At 40.3% G+C, this 25274-nt stretch overlaps 1 protein-coding gene across 3 annotated transcripts in view; it reads right to left on the bottom strand.

Moving 5' to 3' along the window:
- The window catches only part of ISPD (Nucleotide-diphospho-sugar transferases superfamily protein), a 127533-nt gene that overhangs the window by 89887 nt on the left and 12372 nt on the right, over positions 1-25274 (bottom strand). For all 3 annotated transcript variants that reach the window (XR_016099324.1, XM_088945149.1, XM_088945150.1), the window contains exons 4-6: positions 13242-13297; positions 12645-12724; positions 12242-12324 (exon numbers count right to left, since the gene is read on the bottom strand). Coding sequence is in view for 2 of the 3 variants with exons in the window: in XM_088945149.1 (XP_088801275.1) it covers positions 12242-12324; positions 12645-12724; positions 13242-13297 (219 nt within the window). In the remaining variant the exon portion in view is untranslated. The remainder of the gene's footprint in view (positions 1-12241; positions 12325-12644; positions 12725-13241; positions 13298-25274) is intronic.

Raw genomic sequence — 25274 nt, 5'->3', positions numbered from 1 at the left:
CAAACCCTAGTGGTTGCTCCATATACACCTCCTCAACAAGATCACCATGGAGGAAGGCATTTTTTATGTCAAGTTGTACGAGAGGCCAATCATATATAGCAGCTAATGGGATCAACACCCGAACTGAACCAATTTTAGCCACAGGAGAGAATGTCTCCATATAGTCCACACCATATATCTAAGAATAGCCCTTGGCCACTAACCGTGCCTTCAATCGTTCCACACTGCCGTCAGGAAGATGCTTCACTGTATAGACCCATTTACACCCAACAGTGTGCTTACCAGGAGGAAGGGTGGTGAGTTCCCACGTGTGATTATGTTGTAGAGCAGAGAATTCTTCTTCCATGGCTTGTCGCCACCCTGGGAAGATAAGGGCTTCCTGTACAGTCTTGGGAATGGGAACCGATGAGAGTAATGATATAAACTTGCAATTAGAAGCAGAAAGGTGAGCAGTGGAAACATAGTTTGAAATGGGATGAGAAGAACAAGTACGTTTACCTTTCCGCAAAGCAAAAGGGAGATCAAGATCTGAGGGAGAAGGAGCAGTAGCAGGATCTGTCGACAGGTGATAAATTGGAGGGGCCGAAGCACTTCTGCGGGTATACACTTGAGTAATTGGTGGCCTCTCTGTAGTAACAGGCATATGATGTGCATCTGCAGTAGGAATGGGAGCTACGGGAAGGGGGTCCACAACCGGAACAGGAAGAGGAACCACAGAGGGAGAAGAAGAGACCCCGGCATCTGAGAAAAAAGGAATTGATTCAAAGAATGTGACATCAGGGCACACAAACAATTTATGAAACTTTGGGTTATAACACTTGTACCCTTTCTGAGTCCTTGAGTAGCCAAGAAAAATACACTTCGTAGCTCGAGCATCTAGCTTGTCTACTCAAAGCCCCAAGTGTTGAATAAAACAAACACAACCAAAGACTCTTGGGGTGAGAGGAAAGGGAGCCAAAGTGGGAAACAACACGGAGAAAGGGGATTGACTTCCAAGGATTGACATGGGCATCCGATTTATCAAAAAACAGGATGTAAGAACATCACTCCAAAAATGCTTTGGGACATGCATATTGATCATCAAGAACCGAGCAGTTTCAAGAAGATGTCTATTTTTCCGTTTAGCTACACCTTTTGGTTGCAGGGTGTAGGCACAAGAAGTTTGATGAATTATTCCATGATGTTCTAGGTATTGCTGAAATGGTGAGGAGATGTATTCCTTGGCATTATCGGAGCGAAGTATTTTCATATGAACACCAAATTGAGTGCGTATTTCAGCATGAAATTTCTAAAAAATAGAGAACAATTCACTACGGTCTTTCATAAGATAGATCCATGTCATCCTTGAAAAGTCACCAACAAAGATTACAAAATACTTAAACCCATTGTATGACACCACTTTAACTGGACCCCATACATCAGAATGAACTAAAGCAAAAGGACTTGAGACACGACTATCAATTCTTGGACTAAATGAAACTCAATGATGTTTTCCCAATTGACATGACTCACAATCTAAAGATGAAAGATGACTCAAGGAAGGAACTAGCAGCTTCAAAGCCTTGAGAGAGGGATGACCAAGTCTGCAGTGCCATTGGAGAGGAGTAAGAGACGACTGAAAAGCCACTGGGGGGCCACCGCCATCAAGGTAATACAAACCACCTGCTTCATGCCCTCCACCAATCTTCTTCCCCGTCTTGAGATCCTGAAACACACAAGAAGGATAGAAGGTTACAGAACAATTAAGGGACTTGGTGAATCTGCTAACAGACATAAGGTTAAAAGGGAACTTAGGAACATATAAAACAGATGCTAAAGACAATGAGGAGAGATCAACATCACCAAGATCACAAATAGGAGATGTAGAACCATTAGCAAGTGTAACTGTCTGAGATGTGGAGGAGCGAGAAAGGGAAGAAAATACATCAAGAGTCCGAGACATATGGTCCGACGCTCCATAATCAATGATCTAGGGTGAGGCTTTGGAAGCTAAACAAGTCATACCTGAATGGGCAAGTGTAGTTGTGTTCTGCTGAGATGTTTGAAAGAACTGCTCATATATTGCTTGTGGTACACTCACCATTTCCTGCCCGGAAGCACAAGTGGGTGTGGAGAGGGTTGGGGCAACTTGCTAGCTTTCTCTGAGCATGGTTAGCCCAAGTGTTGGGTGGACCACGCAAATCATAGTAGAAATTAACTGTGTGCCCCTCTAAGCCACAATGTGTACATTTTCTCTGAGCATTACCCCTTCTTTTTCCACGGCCTCCCCCTGACTCGACCTCCAGTCCGGCCACTAGCCCGGTTAAACATGTGTCCACCACAGTTGCTTGGAGGGCCACTGCTGCCACCACCACTTCTACTTCCACGACCACTCCCTTTAGTCACTACCAAACCAAATCTATCAGAGAAGGAAGAATGTTCCACCGGCTCAATGGATGTCCTCTTAAGACCCACAAAAACTTCTTCAAGTGAGGGGAGAGCTAATACCCCCAATATCTGTGCTCTGATAGACTCATACTCAGCCTTCAAGCCCACAAAAAACCTAGTCACATCAAGCTGTTCACGTTGTTGTTGTTGGATCTGGACATCTGATGTTAGAGGGTGATACACATTTAGCTCATTGTGGATGTTCCTCAAACTTGCATAATACTCTTCTAAGCTTTGACTTCCTTGCTTCAAATTGAAGTACTCTTGGTATAACTGATATACCCTAGTTGTGTTGTCTTGTCCAGAGTACAACTTTTTAGCATAATCCCAGATCTCTTTGGTTGTATCTAGGAACATGAAGCGCACACTAATCTTTGGTTCTATGCTGTTCTAAAGCCATATTATTTGTGCATCATCTTGTTCCCAATCACTGAACCCAAGAGAATCAGAGGAAGGTTTCTCCTCCCTCACATGTTTTACTTTCCTCTTGGCCTTCAAGAACACCTCCACAGATTTTGCCCATGGTACATAGTTCTCAACATTCAACTTGATGGATGTCATTTGAACACTTAGATAATCTGAAAAGTATGATGTCGGTTTTGTTGTCATTCCCAACTACAGTTGAAGCCATCTCAATTATTTCACCTTTGAATATACACCACAATCTCACACTTGTCACAAGACTTATCTCACTTATGATACCACCAACCCACTTTTTTCAACTGCACATTACACACTACACTCTAAAGCTGAAATCATTCAGTCAACACATCAAACACTTGGACTGCACACTGCAGAACCATTTACCATCAACGCACCACTGCTGAAATTACTCAGACATTTCATCGACCACTTGTTCTTCATACTGCAGAACTGATTACACACAAGGTCTAGGGATTCACTTTTAAGCATTTAGAATCATAGATATGTCAATCACCACAACACAACCAACACCACAACAACTAACTACTCTTCTTTCAGCACACATTCGAGCAAGAAAACAAAAGAACATGACTGATATGTGCATCAGTTTCACCTAGCACCACAACAACTAACTTTTGAAGCACAAAAAATTAGCATTCACAGTCCATTTCTAAGCACACGACAACAGTGTCCATACCTATATACGTCCAGCCCTCTTCGTACACTGAATAGAGGGTCTAGTATACCACTTCAACGACCACCACAGCACCGGCCCGAGGCATTCTCACCTCCAGGCCCTCAAAACGACAACTCCTTTTCAGCCCTTTATCGAGTCTTCAATCAGGTCAGCTGTAGGATGATGAAACCTAATATGAAGCTGGCGGCAAACCCAGGAAGAAAACAGCAACAAGAAAACACGAGAGGTTAATGCTCCGATACCATGTGAATAAACCCTAGTTGATTCTAGGTCAAAGTAGAGAAGAAGAAAGAAGAAAGAAAAGAGAAAGAAGGAGAGGAGAAGAGTGTTCGGCCAGACTAGAAGAGAGAATGTTCAAAAAAATCACTCTCCTAGCCGACCCACTAAACTTTTATTCATAAAACTTGAGTTACAAGAAAGACAATTTTGTCCCTCATAGAAGATGGGACACATAACTTAAACTCAGATACAATAGACCTTTCACTTTTAAAAAGATACACCAAAATGACCAAAATACCCCTGACTCGAGCATTCTAACAGTTCAGTTTAATCAAACTTTGGTTTCCAATTCCACTAGTTCGGTTTTGAAAAGTTCGGTTTGTTTGGTTCAGTTTTAAACCGAACAAACCGTTTGCTCACCCCTACCTGCACCCATCGGGAAGAATCAGTATCAAGTTTCTTCTCGTCCCAGTGATGTATCCTAATTTTCCATGGGCACCAATAGCCATCTTGACTGATTGTGCCCTCTCTAAATAATTTGTACCATCAAGTTTTATTGTAGTAATGATTCCAGACCCAAAAAACATCACTACTACCTCCAACACCCAGTTCCATGGTACCGGTGGATTTCACCTCAGTACTCCAACTCTCCATCTTACTTCAAACAGTACAACAGTAAGGAAAAAATAGATTGGAGATCTTCCAAAAGCAATTCAATATCACACATAGAAACCAACCCTTCCGGAAGAAGAAAATTGTATCTGGAAAGAAATCTCTCTACTCCCCACGCCTCCCAACAAAGAGAAGAGTGAATTGATCACTCCAGGAGGCTCAGAAATTTCCAAAAACTTAACTGCCCTCTTTAGAATAACAAAAGAAAACTAACAATACTTGGGCACCCAAGATCAAATAAAAAACAAAGAGTCCAACTTTTCTGGGACTCTTCCCCGTATTCCAATTCTTCCTGACTTTGATGTCGAACAGTAGATCACCTTCTTGATGACTAGATCCCACCAAAAAATCCAAGAATCGGGCAATCTATAGCAGATTGATCAGCCCTTTGTTACTTCATGCAGTCGGCCGATCTAGGGCTGCATGAGAATGCTTCAAGAACTGTAGCCGAGGCTCTGATACCAAGTAGAAATCTGCTGAATTCAAAAATATGAACAGAAAAAGTAGTTTCTTGAAGAGAGGAGAAGAAGAGATCTTTGAAAAGAAAAGAGAGCAATAATCTGGCCGCCCCCTTCACTTATTATTTATACTAAAAATATAAGAGCAGTACAAAGACAACTATGCCCTTATAGGGTGGCATAACATAAAATAGCATATATAAGACTCAAAAACATAATAAAATTTGGACTCACATAACTACTATGGTCCCCACCTCCTATCTAACAACTAACATAAAACATCTACTCATAAAACAACACAAAACTGATTAATCTTCAACAAGTTGCACGGAGTATTCTTTTTGCTACCCATGTCCCTATGAGATTCTATGGTGATGCAGTTTTAATAGCAACCTACCTTGTTAATCGTATGCCTTCTCGAGTCTTGGGGTGTAAGTCTCCTTTTGGTGTCTTGTTTCCTAATGTTGATACTTTCTCCATATCTTTGTGTGTCTTTGGTTTCACTTGCTATGTACACATTCCTCGTTCCAAAAGACACAAGTTTGAACCCAAGGCTCAGAAGTGTATCTTCCTTGGTTATGCCTCCACTTAGAAGGGATATTGTTGTTTTGATCCCATCAATGGCCCCCGATTTGTCTCTATGGATGTCATTTTTGCAAAGTCTGTTCCATTTTATAATCATTCTTCTGAGGGGGAGCATTCTCTTGAATTGTTTACTTCACCTCTTCGATTATCGGCTCCTGTTGAACCTTATATTGAGTCTTCTACAATTCCTTCTATTTCCATGGAGTCCTCTTCTCCTCTCAGCTCTCCCATTCCTATTCCTCCCCCTCCTCCTAATAGTCCTCGTGTTTTTACAACTCATCTTATTGTTCAGAGGTGGTACCAACGGCAAAGACTAAGGCATACACAAGTTGTTCCCACACGGCCACACCTCTAGTTAAGCCTTTAGTGCTTCCAATCATTGAAGAGAGGACAAGTCCGATATCACCATCACTAGTGCCTTCATTTCGAAACCTTGACCTCCCCATTGTTTGAAGGAAAGGTAAGAGGAAATGTACAACTCATTGCAATTCCAAACATCTTTCTCATAGCTTGTTGTCCCCTTCCTATTATTCTTTCCAAGCATCTTTCTTTTTACCTATTGCAACTTAACTTCTATGCTTTGTGTTACCCACTTTAAGTTCCTTCTTTCATTAATGTAGTTCCACCAACCAATCTCCTCCTTTTGCAGCCAGCTCGCTACTAACTTTGAATCTCTTCAACAACCAATCTTCTAATGTTCAACTCCTTTGTTTTTTGAATTCCTCCCATCAATTCTATGAATTCAGCCCTCAATGAATTACTAATACCTATTGGAACTAAGTAGAGAGCAATAACTCTTCCTTCATTCCCGAAAACACCTCCAATGCTTGAAGGACCCAGATTCCCTTCACTATTACCATCAAAATTCAGTTTAATAAACCCAAGAATGGGAGGGGACCAAGTCGGCCTAATGACAACTTTAGATAAAGAGGAATTAGCCACTTCCTTCCACTTTCTAAATAGGTCATCAGTAGAAATGCCTTTAAACTGCTCAAAGATTTTGCCCATTGTACTACCTTGATAGCAATGGTTTCAATGACTGTTTCTCTACTCCTCTCTTTATCTGAAAAAATTCTTTGGTTTTCTTCCTCCTAGACCGTCCAACAAACATCTTCTCTTGTACACTAATGTTCTTTGGATTCTTTCCTAGGCAAGTAATGTCAACTAACATAAAATAGAATAGAAAATCAAGAAGAAAATAAGAAGAAATAGAGAAAGCACCAAGATTTAATGTGGTCCAGCTTGGTAGCCTACATCCACGAGAAGAGAGAGAGAAAAATATCTACTATGAGAACAAGAGATACATGGCTAACCTCTTTACATATAACAAAATATCCACTCTCACTCAACCCTAATCCACACAACCAATGGCTTAAATAAGAAAAAGACCTAATTATATCAGAATTTCACATAGGCCCCTCTTCCTCCCATAATTACATACAAGTCCCCAAAATTTATCAACATTATAAATATACCCTTGTAACCTCCAACACCCTCCCTAAAAGAAAACCCAAATATAATATATTTCTCTACACCCTCCCTCAAACTTAAGGTGGGGAAACCATCTTGAGTTTTCAAGTAATGATGTTGAAACAACCTCCATGAAAATAGGTGTACTACTGAAGCAGCAGCCATGAAATTTTAGATGTTGAAGGGGCCTCTTAAAAATCAAAGTTGGATGTTAGAAAGTTGAATGAACTCGTGTCAGAAAGCCAAAGTAGAGCCATGTCAAGATCTATTAATCACCAAATGGAAGTTCACCAACGGAAACCCAACACATATCATGCCAAAGAATCAAATTTAGCCATCAAAAGGCTAATCGCAATCACAAACTGAAGAACCAACCATGTCAAATGACTAGATCATTAGAATACCAATAGAATTACCAAAACAAAGTTGGCTAGCGGAAAGCCAACTATGCTGAACTCTATAAACCAAAGTAAAGACTCAGAATTGATCAACAGAAAGCCAACTATGAACACCATAAACCAAATTGAGGAAAGAGAGTTGGCCAATCAGAAAGCCAACTAGATAAAGTGAATCTAAATCCCATGTCAGTGAAAGAGATCAAAACTCCAAGGATTTCTTCAACAATAACTCGGAACTGATGAGCATAATAAAGGATCATTGCTGAAACATTTTGTCAAACATCTTCCATGCAAAACATGTAAGGGTTAAACAAACTAGATATTGACTAATGATAATAGATCCATCATTCACCAAAACAGTCCAAATATCAAACCAAGCCACAAACAATATCAGATTAGAACCAATCATTACAGCGGAGAACCATTATAGAAATTTTTCACCATCAAAACATTTTCTCAAATACCAAATAGTCACCTCTACTACCACATGAGGATATTATAATCATAAATAGATCAGGGAAGTTGTAGAGCTTCTATAATACTTCTTCAAAAAAGTGGAACTCCCAAAGAATACACCAAACTTGGCTAAATGACCAACAACCAACCTTTTAGACAATAAATCAAACAGCTGATATGCAAAATAGAGACCAGAATTTGCTTGAAAATATGAACTAGTTCAGATGCTAGGGAGCATAACCCACTAGACAAGGAGGGAAGATATAAATCCTTCCATAGAGGGAATCCTTCCAAAGAGCCAACAAAAGAATAAATCCAAAAAAAACTTTAATAGCATTAAAAATAAGGACAAGAAGATGCCCTCATATACCCACTAGATCAGATTTTCTTGCCCAAATGACCCTTTGATCTTCTTTCTCATATGAAAACAACGTGAACCCTAAAGGCTCAAGTCTAGATTCCACCAGGTAATGAGAGAACCAAAAGGAAACCGAACATCTGATGTTACTTTTTCCTGGTTTCCGAAAGAAGCAACAATAAGCAATATCACCCCTTTTGGAGTCTAGATAGATTCTAGAAAAATGATGAAAAAATACTCACAAAAATTTCCTCATTCAGTGGTAAAAGTTCCTAAGAGATTTCTTCACAGATTCAAGCACCACAATCCTCACGTGAATAGTAACTGTGAACAGTATTCAGAGACAATCCATGTTTTGGGCTGTTTTGTAAATATTCGAAGTGATTTGGGCCTGCTCCTTGCCCACAACTCCCTATTGTACTCCTTTTAATAATAATAAATCATTTTTGTGTTGCTGATAAAAAAAAAGTAACCGTGAACAGTAACGTGAATAGTACCCATGAGCAGTAGCATAAAATAGAATAGTAAATCAATAAGAAAATAAGAAGAAGAAATAGAGAAAACATCAAGATTTAATGTGGTTCAGCCCAGTAACCTACATCCAAGGGGAAGAGAGGGAAAAATATCTACTACGAAAACAAGAGATACATGGCTAACCTCTCTACAGTCTACACAATCACAATAGCTTAAATAAGCAAAAGACTTAATTATATCAGAATTTCACATAGGCCCCTCTTCCTCCCATAAATACATACAAGTCCCCAAAATTTATCAACATTACAAATATACCCTTGTAATCTCCAACACCCTCCCTGAAAGAAAACCCAAATTCTACCAAATACAATATATTTCTCTACAGGTGGCTGTGCCATTTCTGTACTTTCCTCCAAAGGACATTAAGATTAGTACAGAAACGCCATAGTCACCTGTCTAGGAGAGCATTGTTGAAGCTTTTAACTTTTCTAATCCCCAAACCACCATGATCCATGGGCTTACAAACAAGGTTCTAGCTTACTAAGTGAAACTTTTCAGCATCCTTCCAACCTCTCGATAAAAAATTCCTCATGGATTTTTCTACCTTATTAGAGTCAGTTTACCACCTTTGGATAGATGCCAAGCCTTCCATGTAGCAAATTTCCTATCTACCTTCTCTAGGGCTGGGTTCCAAATGTTTTGGATGTACACCTAACTCCAAGTAGCCCAAATATTTGGATAGGAACTTACCCACTTGGCAGCCTAGGAGGACCTCCGCTAGACCTGCTATATTTCCCACTTCTCCTACTGCCAGTATCTCACTCTTTTCCATTTTAACCTTCAAACCCGAAACTACTTCAAACCAATATAGTAGATACTGTAGATTGAAAACCCATTCCAGTTTAGCGTCCAAAAGAACAGAGTATTATCGGAAAACTGCAGAAGAGCAATTTTGGTTCCATTTCTCCTCACTTCAAAACCACCCAAACAGCCTCCACCAATGGCTCCCTCTCTCTCTCTCTCATTTTCTTAGACCCTCCAGCACTAAAAGAAGAAGGTGAGATAGAAGGTCCCTCTGTCTCAACCTTCTAGATCTCTTGAAGTTACCTTTTGCAGAGCCATTAATCAGAATTGAAAATCTGGGAGTTGCAGTACAGACTTTTATCCAGTTTCTCAACCTTTGCCCAAACCACATTATATCCAACATATAATCCAGGAAGGCCCAGTTTACATGGTTGTAACTTGTAAGCCTTTTCCAAATCAACTTTCAGCTATCAACCTTGCTCACCACTCCTAATCATTGAATCAATGAGCTCATTTTCTTTAAGAACATTGTCCTAAATATGCTTGTTCTGCACAAATGCTCTCTGAAATTTGAAAATCAAGGAACCCATCAGTTTCCTCAACCTTGCAGCCAGCACTTCTGCAATAATTTTATATGCACTCCCAATCAGGCTGATGGATCTGAAGTCTTTCACTTCCACTTTCATTTTGACTTTCAAGTCCTTCCCCTCCTACCCTCCTTACCCCTGCCACTGTAGCCCCTGCTTTCTCATTCAGACCCCAAGATAGCCTAAAGAGTAAAGAGTTCCCTTTCTGTTCTTCTCCCTATCCTCCATGTCTCCTCCAACACCTGCCTTCCTATTGCCATCAGGAACACCTTAGTCTCCTATAATCCCATGATAATCATTATGACTTTTTATGTTGCATTTGTTTTTTATTTTTTTTGGGGGGGGTAGTAAATAAAAAAGGAAATTTATTAAGAGAAGAAAAAAGTACCCACTAAGAACGACAAAGCACTCAAGAGACAAACCAAAACACCCAAACCCAGAAACACAAAAGAAACTTGCACCTTGAAAAAACCTCAGAAAATTAACCCATAAACTTACTTCCGAAGCATACAACCCTCAGACAACCAATGCTAATAAGACCACCCAACAGAAAATCTCCCTAAACAGAAACCCAAAAACTGGCACTAATCATATCAAGGGCTTCAGTGGGTACTGTAGTTCTAACTGCCAAAGTGCTTTTCTAGTGAATTCTTCCCCTCCTAAAACCAATAGGCCCAGCTTCTTACTCACTTGGAGACCAGTTTCCACCCCCTTTTTCTCAACTTTTCGAACTCTATCCAACTCCACTCCTTCCTCTTTCTCTTCAGCTTCATCACCTTCTTCTGAAACATCCTCTTCCCCTGACAACACCCCCTTTTTTGCCAAAACCTCTTCAGTGAAGTCTGCTAATGTATCTCCCTTCTCACCACCAACTGGAAAACAGCTTGCTAGATTCTCAACAATAGTGTCTCTGATCAAACGAGTTTTGTCTTTCAATTTTTTTCCTTCTATAGACTCTCTTGAATTTGCTACTTGGGCCTGCACTTATGAGCCCATCTTTCAGCCTGGAAAAGACTTTGGTAATGTGAATTAGATGCCCAATATTGGTGCTCTTTGTTTCCTTAGAAATTACTCATGAATTTGAGAAAGAAGTATGCTATTTCAGAAACCCAAGTTTCCTTGTTCCCTGCATCTTCCTACCAAGATCTCTTCCTAATTTCCCCACAATGACTTCTGAGAAAACTATCTAATCTCTTTTTCCTCAGAACTCTTACCAGCTTGAGTACTTATAATGTCTCCCTCAAGGGTTTTGAGACTTCACATTGAGACCCCAGAAAGACCCAAAAAAGGAAACTGCCTCAAGCTCCCATGAGCAAGCTTCACCCCTAAACACTCAATTTTTTGGCACTATCTCTTCAACCATAAACAAGGGACGACCAGGCTCTGCCTCTTTGCAGCAGTCAATGAGTCAAACTCTTGTCTTGCTCCTTCCCTTCTGAACCTGTGAGAAAAATATGGTCTTTCCCACTGTTAACATTTTCTTTTTTATAATATAGGCACTATGATGCTCTTTCTTCATTCATCTAGCATTTTCTTTGTTTTCATTATCTTATTAGTTTAGTTAACCATAACAAGCCTACCTCTCCATATTCCAAACTTGTTTTGGGATACAAGTTTGGAACTACCAATCCCTCCCCAGCTTGGACCCTCTATATATTCTTCAATTGATAATTTTTTTAAGGAGCTTCTCCATTTTCTTAATTTCCTATTCCTTTAGCAAAAATCTTTGATTTTTATCTTCGATGCATCTAATATGATTCAGGTCTCTACTTTTTCTATGTCAAATTTTTCAAAATTTATAAATTCTGTTTCTTCCATCTTTAGTACCTACTAATAGCAAAGCTCCTATCATTAATAAAATCTTTTGATCCTATTATTGATAAAAAGAAATAGTTCATAATATTATACCAAACAAAATAATACAGGCATATTTTTGGGTATCATTCTGATGCTGGATATTTGTATATCACATCATCTTTAATAAATTGTGTCCCCTACAAAAATTATAATTATAATTAAGCAGAAGCTAATATGGCCATTTTGCACCCTCTACAAATGCCAATTGATATTAATTGGTGGACACAAGAGTCAAAAAATGCCCATAATATATAAAACAGCCACAATCAAAATTGACTTTCTTGAACAATTTAAAGAAAAATAAAGGCAAAAAAGATTTCCCACTAGCAACCTAACAACAAATATTTTGGATGCACCTGAAGTCCACTGAACACAGAATCTTGTCTCTCCTTCCCAGGCAATGCGAATTTAAGTTCTACTGCAATCTTATCTTTCATGTCTGAGAACAAGAGAAACAACCTAAGCTTGCAATGCTTCTGATAACACAATGATCAAATCAAAGAGATCAAGCTCAACCAAGTACAATAAAAGGAAACTTAAATGCCACAAATGGAATATAAAACACAAAATGTTTTACTCCTAAATTGTTGTTGCTATTAAATTTATTTCTAGTTTGGAATATATGAATGAAATTTGCAATAACGGAATCTATAAAAGGCAAAGTACTGGTTTAGTAAAATTATGTTTAATGGAAGATCAAAGAGGCATAAAAACGAGAACAAGAGATGCATGAGACAAGAAACCAAGAATTTTGCAAACCTTCGAAGATGTCCCTGTAGGATGGATCACAAACTACAACAATTTCCTTCACTTCCATCATGCGTGAAAAAGTATAGAAACTGCAAACAGACAGCATAGTTTTTCTTTCAGGGAACAAGGGATCCAAAAACAGAAAATGCAACATATAAAAATGATCTATAGGAAAACTAAGACTCTAAGTCATCTTCTGGTGATATCCTAGCTCTCAAATTGGGCGTCAAATCCATATTTAGTTGGTTCCCTACTAAAAGACCTCCCAGCTCCAGCACTAAAACCAACAAATAAATATGATTGTCACTGTATGTCTTTTAGACTTTCTTGTAAAGAATTTACTGTATCTGTTTCCTGATATTTCAAAAGAACACAATATATCAGGTAATTATAACCATTGAACAGGTTGAATTTTGGGGTAAGAGATCTCATACATGGGACTTATCACATTATTACCTTAATCCCTTTATGGCCAACATCTATCAATATGATTTTGCAATAGATTCTCAGCACACCCAATATAAGTACCAGACTTTATCAGTAACAGTTCTAAAAACTCGGTTATCTTCATACATTCTGGAAATATTTAAAAGTACTTCCACGTACCTATACAAAGCTATTGGTTGACCTAGGAGTGGAAGATATTGCTTCGGCATGCTTGCCTATTTTCACAAACAAACATAGTCATCTATCAGTTTATAAATGAAAAAAAAATGTGGATAAATGATAATCAAGAAGAAATTAATGCATTATATCTTGTTCTAAACTCTAAACTTAAGCTGATAGAATGATTGAAGAGCAGAGAGGTAGCATTATGGTCCTATAAAAATGGAATAAAAAAGGTGTTTGACTCAAGACTAGAAGTAAAAGCTAGATGGGTACAAAGGGCTGCCAATAGCATGGCAGATGAGCTAGTAAAGGATGCAAAGCAAGGGTGGGAGAGATCAAATGTTATGGGCATAATTGTACATAAAAGCAAGGGAAGAAATTATGAACATCTTATGTTCCATAATTAATAAAATTGAAAGTTATTTATCTAAAAAATCTTGTTTTAAACTCTGTGGCTGCAAGTTAATCTTAGGAGTATAATAGAGGTGATGCAGGTTGATATGAAACCACCATTATGGTAGGCTTTAAGAAAGCACAAGTTGTTACAAGGGATGCTTCATTGCTTAACTTTTATTTGAAGATTCTACCATTCCTCCCTTTTTTAAAGCCCCTCTCTTCCCAAATGAACCACAAATTATTAGAAGAAAGATACCAATATCCATTGGCCTATTCCACCTATAACCAAAAAAAGAAAATAAAATTTCCAAAATTTTAGATGCACATGGACAGGAGATTAGTGGATGAAAAATATTCATACATCAAGTAATCAAATGCTAGGATTTGGGATTCAAAAGGGCTATTAGGGACATAAGTAGTACCATGACTAATGGACATCCTAGATGCTTTTTTTAGATCCTACTAAGCCTAAACAGGATTTGGACTCTTTCTCCCTCCGGTTCATTCACATGTGCATCCTTTTTCAAAGCCTTAACCCCAACCAAATGTTAGTGGGGGATTGTCTTTTCCTACAGAAGAGGTTTGGTGTAAACCTATTCCACACAGGGTTGGGAGTTTTTGTTGGAAAGCATTTCTGGAAAGAATCAACACATGTGATTTGCTTCAAATAAAGAGACCTAAGAGCTGTTTATCCCCTCATTGGTGTATTCTTTGTAAGGCTGATGATGAGAATTGTTACCACTTATTAATCTCCTGCAACTTTGTTAAAGGTATTTGGGAATGGTTTCTTTCTTTGTTTGGGTGCAGGTGGACTCTGCCACCTAATGTGCAAAACTTGTGTGCCTCTACTTTTTTCAGTTGGCCAAAGAAGAGGGGGAAGAATAATGTGGAAATATGTAAGGGCTGCCATTAGCTAGACCATTTGGGAAGAAAAGGAATTCAAAAATCTTTGCAGAAATGAGAGAAGTAAATATTAAAGAAGCTATTTTGGAGGTGATCTTTACTAGAGTGGTACACTAGCTGAAGTTTTTGGAACTTTTTAAAGATCTTTCAATAGAAGAAATGTTAAGAAGTTGCCACTTCATCCCCGGTTAAGGAAGCCTCGATCCCATTTTAAACCCCTCCTAGTGGTTTTATCAAGTTGAATTTTGATGGAAATAGTGCTGGAAATCCAGGGCCCTTGGACATTGGGAGTGTGCTAGGGATGAGGAAGGGAAAATAATTGCTCTCTTCTCAGGACCAATTGGAGTAGGTGACTCTCTTAGGGCTGAGATTCTAGCGGCTTAGGAAGGTGTACAAAGAGAAAAGGAGGTGAGCATTAGTAAACTGATTATAGAAGGAGATTCCAAACTAGTAATGGGTTGGATGAAGGAAGACAATAATGGACTGTGGACCTGCAGTAATGAAAAGAAGGTCAAGTGGCTGACACAGGACATCAAAGTGAAAGTCATTTGGGTCAAAAGAAGTGCTAACTCTTTTGTTGATGAGTTAGCTAAACAAGGGGTGAATAGGGGCTCTTTGTTTTGGGCTCAATTGCAATATCTTTTCTTGTTTGTATTTTTTTTTTTATGGGAGAGTTAAGAGAGATTACCCCTCCCCTTTGTACCTTTCTTTCCTCTTAAAGAAATTTACCTGTTATTGATCAAAAAAATTGTTGTATTAGATAGGTAACTATTCACATTTTATTAATTTAGTTTGAAAGAATGTAGATGTAAAAGGATTTGGCAGCCTTAGACACCCCCATCCAATCCATAAGTCTGTATGCAATCCAAGGGATCCACATCCCTAGAAGTACCCCCCCGCCCCCCACCCAAAAAAAAAGGTTACTGCCCCTTGTTTGGCTAGAGAATCTCCATGCAGATCTTGGTGTTTCCCTTACTATTTGAGCCCTCAATTCTGTCAATCTGTCATTAAGTTCTTTATTTCCCTTACTACATGTCTATACAGCCAGGTCCCAGTTTGTTTTGTGTTATCCAGCTCACCACTACTCAAGAGTCACCTTCCATTATAAGAGGTATTTAATTTAATGATTTCCCAAGTTTCAGTCCCTGATAAAATGCTAGTAGCTTTGTCCTTGATGACTCTCCTTGATCCGTAGGTCCTGAGAACAAAGTTAGCATGACTCCATTAGGCTCAGTTTGGAATGAGTACAAATACAAATATGTACAGTACAAATCATCATCATCTATGCCTTTTTTATTTTTTTTTTATCAATAACTGTGAAATGTATTAATTAATATTAAGAAAATTACAAAGCAAGGGGGCTAAACAAACTTAGCTCCGTAGAACAATCAATGAGCACCAAATACAATTACAATAAAGTCCAAAATAAAGAGTTTCTGTTCACCCCTTGCCTAGCTAAACCATCTGCCAGTGAGTTTGCACTTCTCTTTACCCATTTGTACTGAACTTCAATATCCTTAGTCAGCTATAGAAACCACTGATGTGGTCCCCACCTCTTTCTATTGTACTCGTATACAACTACTAGTTATTTAAGTGTCAGTCCACAATTAATTGTTAGTCTTTTATTAGGACTTTAGTCTTTTAGTCTTTTATTAGGACTTTAATTGTTGTCTTTTATTAGGATTTTGTTGAATGGGCCGATTTGTGTTTAGTTTATTTTCTTTTAAATTAAGAAGTTGTTGGGCCTTGGGCCCATTAGTTTTTATTTTTAAAAGAGTTGTAACTATTTAGTTTGAGTTGCCGCCCTACTAAGGGCATCTTTGCAATATCTCATACTTAAGTTAAATATAAATAGAATGAAGGGCTGGCGGCTAGGGTTATGATACACAATCCTAGTTGACCTTCTCCTTTCTTCCCTTTTCTCTTCCTATTGCTGAAATCTATAACTTTCTCCTCTTCCTTTCACAAGAAGCTTGACCGAATCAGCAGATAGTGGTTCCTACTTGGTATCAAAGCAGGTTGAAGGTTCTGGAAGTGATTCTCTAATGCAGCCCTAGATCGGCCGACTGCATGGAGATTTAAGAGGTTGATCGAAGCTCTCAGGTAAGCCCAGTTTTTGGATTTTCTTGATGGATCTGTATGCCCTGTAGCTGGTCTAGGGTTTCTCATCAGAATCAAGAAAAGTTCGAGAAAGGGGAAGAGTCCTATTTTTGTTGGACTCTTCAATTTTGACCTAGGTAGTGGCGCCCTAATTTTTTAGGGTACCTTGGAGTTTTTTATAAGGGGTGATTCAAGTCCCATGTGGTTTGGAGGCTCCTAGAGAGGAATCTTTTGTGGGAAGAAAGTTCGGGACACCAAAGGAGTGTCGTTGGTTCCAGAAGGTGTTTTGTTTGTTCTTGCATCATTTTTTATTTGTTTCTATACCCTTTTGAGAAGCATGGAGGGACACATAGTTGAATATAAGCCCGGGAATGAAAAGGGACCTGTGGGAGGAGGTGCTGGAGACCCCTTCGGAGCTGGGACCATTACTACGGTTAGGTTGGATGGTACAAACTACTTGGAATGGTCCCAATCTGCAAAAATGGTCATTGGGGCTCGTGGAAAATTGGGGTATATTACTGGTGAAGAGGTGAAACCTGAAACTAGCAACTCCCGGTGGGTGTAGGAAAATTATATGGTAATGACATGGTTGTGTAATTCCATGTTGCCACATATAAGTAAGAATTTTTTATGGGCAAATACTGCTAAGGAGATATGGGATGGGGTGGCAGAAACCTATTCACAAAGGGAGAATGTTGCTAGAGTTTATCAACTGAGAAACCAGATTATTGCCACAAGGCAGGGAGATAGATCTGTTGTAGCCTATTTTTCAGTCCTTAAGACCTTGTGGCAGGAGATCGACCATCTAGAGACTTTTGCTTGGGAAACCACCAAGGATGCAGCTACCTATCAAAGACACTTAGAGAAGTATAGGGTGCTCGAATTCCTTGTTGGCCTTAACCCTGAGTATGACATTGCACGACAGCATCTTCTTTTCAGGGACAATGTCACTCTCTCTCAAGCATATGCCTTTGTGTCAGGAGAGGAGTGCAGGAGGGATGTAATGATGAAGAATCTCATTTCTGATCAGTCCGCTATGGTAAGTGCTGTGAAATCTAAACAGAATGGCAATGAAAACAAGAAGGAAGACAAAAGGGACTTGGTCTATGACTACTGTAAGAAGCTTAAGCATACAAGAGATACTTGTTGGAAGCATCACCCACATCTTGTGCCGACCAGATTGAAGAATAAGAAAGGAAATGCGCACATGGCAGTTACTGGTGACACTCCGGCCCCCCCCTACTACAGCTGCTTTGGAGTCTATGGCAGCTGCTGCAGTAAGGGCCAAGCTAGAGAGGTTTGGGTTTCTTCTGAATCAAAGGGATACAACTAGTTCCAGTTCAGCCGCAAGCGGACAACAAGGTACAGGTAGCACAGGTGGAGCTCACTCTACCTCCTTTGCCCACACAAGTAGTTCACATGTCACTACAAACTATGTTTCTGCTTCAGGTAAGGAGAGATCTCCTTGGATTATTGACTCTGGATTCTCAGAGCACATGACCCATTGCTCCACTATTTTCTCCTCTTACCAGCTCTGTTCTGGCAGAGATAGGGTCTCCACAGTTGATGGATCCCATATTCCTATTGCTAGGAAGGGATCTGTCAAGATTAATGATTCCATTTGTTTACCCTCTGTCCTCCGTGTTCCTAGATTGAGCATCAATTTATTATCTGTTAGTAGTTTGACTAAGAATCTGAACTGCTCAGTAATTTTTTCTCCTAGACGTTGTATTTTGCAGGATCTGGATTCAAAGAGGACAATTGGGAGTGGTCGTGAAGTGAATGGAATCTACCTCCTGGATGTTCTTCCTCTTCACCAAAGTAATCAAGTTTGCAGGGACAGTGAGTCAAAATCTATGGATCAGATTATCCTTTGCCATAATCATCTGGGTCATTTGTCTTTTCCTTCTTTTCCTTCTTTGTTTCCAAAACTGTTTGAGTCTGAGTCTGTCAAGTTTGAAGTGTGAAGGTTGTGAACTTGGAAAGCATTGTAGGCACTCTTTTAAACCTAGTAATAAAAGATGCTCTTCTCCTTTTGATGTTATTCATTCGGATGTGTGGGGCCCTTATCATGTTCCCTCTATGGGTGGCTTTCGCTATTTTCTCCTGTTTGTGGATGATTTCTCTCGATATTCCTGGATTTACCTGATGAAATCCCACGATGAAGTACCATCCTTGGTGAGGCAATTCCACCAGATGGTACTAACACAGTTTGGAATGAGAATAAAGATGTTTAGATCTGACGATGCTAGGGAATATTTTGAGAGACATCTTGCCTCATATCTGTTGGAGTATGGTGTTGTCCATCAAAGTAGTTGCTCCTACACTCCACAGTAGAATGGTGTTGCAGAGAGGAAGAACAGACACATTGTTGAGACGGCAAGAAGCATGATGACCATAGCTACAGTTCCGGTTCGTTTTTGGGGTGATGCAGTTCTCACGGCAGTATATCTGATCAACAGGGTGCCTTCTCGTATACTTGGATTCAGCCTTCTTTTTCCTTAGGGGGAGATGTTTCATATTCCTCTAAGGGTGTTTGGGTGTATCTGCTTTGCACATATCCTTGGTCCTTACCGTTCGAAGCTTGATCCCAAGGAAAAGAAATGTGTCTTCCATGGATATGCAGAGAATCAGAAAGGGCACCGCTGCTATGATCCAGTCTCTAGGAACCGGTATGTTACTATGGACATTACCTTTTTTGAATCTACTTACTTCTTCTCAAGGAATCCTTCTCAGGGGAGTGTTTTGGGGAAGTAAGTCAGTAGTCTATCCCTCTCCAAGTTCCAGTCCCTGTGTCTGCTCCTATGCATGACCACCACCCGATGTCACCTACCTTGCCACCTCCTTTGCATTCCGTCTCACAGCATTACTCACGGTAGAGACTTCATAATGCAGTTGATTCCACTACAGCAGAACTCACACCACTTCCTGTCGATCCCTTGGAGACTCCAGATTCGGCTGATATGGATTCAGGTGATCCTCTTGATCCTACTACAATTTCAGTTCCCATTGGCCCTACTAACACTGTTACAAATAACCTTGATCTCCCTATTGCTCTTAGAAAAGGGAAGAGAAAGTGCATTGCTCATTGTATTTCATAGTACTTATCCTATAGTGGACTTTCTCCTTCCTACCGTGCTTTTCTCTTTTCTCTTGATTCAGTGTCTATACCTAAGGGTGTTAGTGAGGCTCTCTCCAAACCTGAGTGGAAGACAGCAATGCAGGAAGAGATGGAGGCTTTGATTAAAAATCAGACATGGGAGATTGTGGACCTACCAAAAGGCAAGGAGACAGTTGGATGCAGATGGGTTTACACGGTAAAGTATAAGGCAGATGGAAGTATAGAGAGGTACAAGGCAAGACTTGTTGCGAAAGGGTACACACAAACCTATGGCATTGATTATCTAGAGACATTTGCGCCAGTTGAAAAGATGACCTCTGTTCGGATACTCCTTTCTCTTGCTGCCTCATACTCTTGGCCCTTGTTTCAGCTGAATGTGAAGAATGCTTTCCTAAATGGGGATCTACAAGAAGAGGTGTATATGGATCTTCCAGCTGGTTTTTATGATAATGCTGAAAAAGGAAAGGTATGCAAGCTGAAGAAGTCACTATATGGTTTGAAAAATCTCCTAGAGCATGGTTTGACAGATTCAGAAAGGCCCTGATTGTTTTTGGCTACACTCAAACTCAACCTGATCACACCTTGTTTGTGAAGCGCAGGGGATCTTTGGTGTCAATCCTAATTGTTTATGTGGATGATATTGTTGTCACTAGGAATGATCTGAGTGAGATTGATAGTCTGAAGAGGAACCTGCATAAGGAATTTGAGATTAAGGATCTTGGAGAACCGAGATACTTCTTAGGCATCGAAGTTGCAAGATTGAAACATGGAATTTTTATCTCTCAAAGGAAGTATGTCTTGGACCTTCTCCAAGAGACAGGGAAGCTTGGAACAAAGGCAGCTAGCACCCCCATTGATCAGAACCATAGAATCAGTGCATCAGAAGGTGAACCAGTAAAGGACCTTGGGAGATACCCAAGACTTGTGGGTCGGCTACTATACTTGTGTATGACAAGACCAGACATCTCCTATGCAGTAAGTGTAGTGAGTCAATATATGCATGCTCCACGAGACCAGCACTGGAAGGCAGTTGACAAGATCCTTGCTTATTTGAAGGGACATCCAGGCAAAGGCATATTGTTTACTGATCGTGGATAGTTGAAGCTAGAGGCTTATACAAATGCGGATTGGGCAAGATGCCTTGATGACAGAAGATCAACTTCAGGAGTGTGCACCCTAGTTGGGGGTAACCTAGTCTCATGGAAAAGCAAAAAACAAATAGTTGTGGCAAGATCAAGTGCAGAGTCGAATATAGGGCCATGGCACATGGAGTTTCAGAACTTCTCTGGATTCGTTCTCTGTTAAAAGAAATCAGTGTATAGGCAGAAGAACCTATGATGCTTGTAGAGAACACTGATGTGGGCCCCACAGCAGTGGTCCCCACTGTGTTCGTAGGGCAGCATGTGAAGTTATTTGTTTCAGTTATAGTAGTGTCAGTTTGAGTCAGTTTGTTAGTTCAGTTGTTATTTATTTCAGTTTTTATTTACTTCATTTATCATGCAAGTACTAAGGGCAGATATGTCCTTTCCATTATGTACTGAACAATAACCTATAAATAATAAGAGTGGCGGTGGCAGATCTATTAGAATCTGTCCCTCCTTTCAACCCCTTGTGTTCTCCTGTTTCTCTTCTATTCCTTCTCCTTTCTCTCACTTTTCTTCTATTTTGTAAACCTAAAACCTATTAGGATTCAAGACTGATTACAGTCTTGATCTTCTACTTGGTATCGGAGCCTATCTAGGGCTTCTCATGTGTGTCTAGTCTAGCCGACCACATGAGGACTAGCTAGGGTTGGAAGCTTATGAAGAAGTATTTGGTGGCTGAATCTTGGAGATTACCAAGAGAGGTTCGCAGCAGTTGAAGACTTGTCGCGGCTTGCAGAGAGTTGGTAATCAGGAAGAAGCAGCAAAGGTTAGGGTTCAGGTAACCCTGGAAGGCAGTAAACCGAAACCAATAAGTAAGTTTTTTTTATCGAGTTTCAGAGACTGCAATCAATCGAGATAGGTTGGACCTATCTAGAAGGAGAGGCCGAAATGTTTTTAAGTTTGTTTCTAGGGTTTGACTGTTGGGCCGAACCCCCCCCCTCTCAGAGGTGATCAGTTTATGGTTTCATATTGACCCTACGACAAGTCCCACTTGTGCAGACTGCTTGGAGAGTGTAGCTGAGCACTTATTTCAGACCTAGAGTTGGAACCCTAATTTTGCTCTCGCAGCAGTGGGCCCCACAGTAGTCATTTCAGAAAATAGCATCTTAGATTGACAACTGTGCATGCCGATTGATTTCAGATCAGATTTGAGTTGATTTCTTGCATATACTGTGATAGGCGATTGATTTCAGATCAGATTTGGGTTGGTTTCAAATCAAATTTTGGATCAGATCAGATTTCAGACCTGCTTGTTTTAACTCTGTTTTATGGTATAGTGGCTCTAGCAGTTTGTAGCCACTGATTCTTAATAAAAGATGGAGTTTAAGGGTCAAGGAGAAAGTAGTTTTGGAAACAACAGTTATGGTAGTGTATCTGAAACCGGGTTTCAGATTACAACTATGAGATTTGATGGGTCAAATTACTTGGAGTGGGCTCAATCAGCCATGATGGCTATTGGAGGAAGGGGAAAACTGGGTTACCTCTTGGGAGATGTGAAAGAACCTTCCAAGGAAGCCCCAACATACACCAAGTGGGTTCAAGAGAACTATTTGGTTATGCCATGGCTATGTAATTCTATGCAGCCACATATCAGCCGAAATTACTTGTGGGCAAAGACAGCCAAAGAGATATGAGATATTGTGAAAGAAACCTATTCCCAACCCCTTAATGTTGCCAAAGCCTATGAACTGAAGTGTGAGGTGAACAGCCTTAAACAAGGAGAGAAGTCAGTTTCTGTCTACTTCTCTACCTAGAAATCCTTGTGGCATGAGATTGACCATCTAGAGACCTTGAGTGGGAGAGTCCCAAAGATGCACAGACTCACAAAAAGCAAGTCGAGACAAATAGGGTATTTGATTTTCTAGCTAGTTTGAATTCAGAATATGACATTGTGCGACAACAGATATATACAAGAGAGAGTGTCACCCTTTCTCAAGCATACTCCCTTGTGCATAGTGAAGAGACCAGGAGGAAAGTCATGATGCAGCCTCAGCCCCCTTTCCCGGCCTTGACAGCTATTAAATGGGATCTGGTATGTGAACATTGCAAGAAACCCAAGCACACAAAAGATACTTGTTGGAAGCTACATCCTCACTTGGTCCCAGCAAAACTAAGAAATAAGAAGGGTAATGCTCATGTGGCCGTGAACACTGATTCAACATCCTCATCAGGCACATCCCTAGAGACTTTAGTTGCTGTTCGGGCTGCCCTCATACAGTTGAAAAAGGAAGTTGGGAGTTCAGCTCAGCCATCTCAGTCACCATCAGCTCCTGCCACATCTGCATTTGCACATTCAGGTACTCGAGCCTCATCTTACCATGCTTCAGCTCCAAGTAATACTGACCACTGTTGGGTAATGGATTCAGGTGCATCCGACCATTTGACTAGCTTTCCATCATTGTTCACTTCTTATCACTTGTCCTCTAACCGAGATAGAGCACCCATTGCTGATGGCTCTCTTGTTCCCATTTCGGGCAAGGGGGACATCAAGCTATCGGATACTATCTCTTTATCTTCTGTCTTGCATGTTCCTAAGCTTGATACTAACCTGCTTTTAGTTAGTAGTATTACCAAACACATGAACTGTTCAATAACATTTTTCCCTAACCGAAGTGTTTTTTCAGGATTTGGAGACGAGGAAGGTGATTGGGACTGGCTGTGAGACAAACAGGATCTATCTACCTGGAGAGAGTTCTCGTCGGGAGGAGTCAGTGGATAAGAAGTCTTTTGTTTCCTAGTCTGTGAGTCCGGTTATGCTTTGGCATAACCGACTAGGTCATTTGTCTTTTAAGTCTTTGAAGAGTCTGTTTCCTGCTTTATTTGAGTCTATTGAGTTATCAAAGTTGAGGTGTGAGAGTTGTGAGCTTGCCAAACATTGTAGAACCTCTTATTCTTTAAGTAATAAAAAAAGTAATTCCTCTTTTGATATTGTGCATACTGATGTTTGGGGGCCATATCATATCTCTTCTATGGGTGGGTATAGATATTTTCTACTGTTTGTTGATGACTATACTTGTTTTTCTCGGGTCTATCTTATGCGTTCTTGGGATGAGGTTCCTGCTCTTACCCAAAACTTCCATCAGATGATTCTCACTCAGTTTGGGGCCAAAATCAAAATCCTTAGATCTGATAATGCAAAGGAATACTTTGCTCAGCCATTGACCTCCTACCTTCTTAGCCATGGAGTTATTCACCAGAGCACTTGCCCTTACACACCACAGCAGAACAGCGTTGCCGAAAGGAAGAATATGCATATCTTGGAGGTGGCTAGAAGCATTATGCTTACTTCCAATGTACCTATTCGCTTCTGGGGTGATGCTATCCTCACGGCAGTTTATCTCATTAATCGAATTCATTCCCGGGTTCTTGATATGAAAACCCCTTTTTCCCTTCTATACCCAGACGAGGAGTTGTTCATTGTTCCCCTTAAAACCATTGGTTGTACCTGTTTCGTTCAGCTTCTCGGGCCTCATCATTCCAAGTTTGAACCTAAGGCCTCCAAATGCATTTTCCTCGGTTATGCACAAACTCAAAAGGGTTATTGCTGCTATGATCCGGTTTCAAGGAAAAGGTTTGTCTCCATGGATGTCACCTTCTTTGAGGAGACACCCTATTATCCTAGGGTTTCTCCTCAGGGGGAGAGCAATGAGAGTGGGGCTGATTTGAGTTTCTTTCCTCAAGGGGAGAGCAGTGAGAATGGAAGTGGGGCTAGTAGAAGTGGGGTTGTTCCTTTACCTATTCCTGGTAATGAAGGCTATAGTGGTGAGGGTGGTCAGAGGGAGCAGGAGTTGAGAGTCTATCACAGGCGATGCAGGCAGGTTGATCCTACTCACCGGCAGTCCCAGCCAGCTCCAGTTCCTTCTGCGGTTCCAGATCCAGAGCCTACTGAGACACCTCCCACTATTGCCACTTCCCTTCTTGTGGATGACCTTGATCTCCCTATTGCCATTCGTAAAGGGAAACGACATTGCACCACTTCTACAGCTCACACCATCTCACAGTTCTTATCCTATGATCGTCTCCATCTTACCGGTCCTATCTCACTTCCATTGCCGATGTCCCTATTCCAAGAACGGTGCAAGAAGTGTTATCAGTTCCAGAATAGAAGGATGCAATGCAAGTCGAAATGGATGCCCTGTTGAAGAATAATACTTGGGCATCGGTTGACCCACCAAAAGGAAAGAAACCGGTGGGATGCAGATGGATGTTCACTGTGAAGCATAATGCTGATGGCTCTATTGAAAGGTACAAAGCCCGGCTGGTTGCAAAGAGGTTCACTCAGACTTATGGTATAGACTACTTTGAGACCTTTGCCCCAGTAGCCAAGATGACCACCATCCGAGTTCAGTTATCCCTTGCAGCAAA

The sequence above is a fragment of the Nelumbo lutea genome, chromosome 5 (genome assembly GCF_056320005.1).
Source record: "Nelumbo lutea isolate HS-2025 chromosome 5, American lotus-T2T, whole genome shotgun sequence".
Lineage (NCBI taxonomy): Eukaryota > Viridiplantae > Streptophyta > Magnoliopsida > Proteales > Nelumbonaceae > Nelumbo > Nelumbo lutea.
Note: the sequence above shows the minus strand (reverse complement) of the source record. Positions and strands in the feature narration are given on the sequence as shown.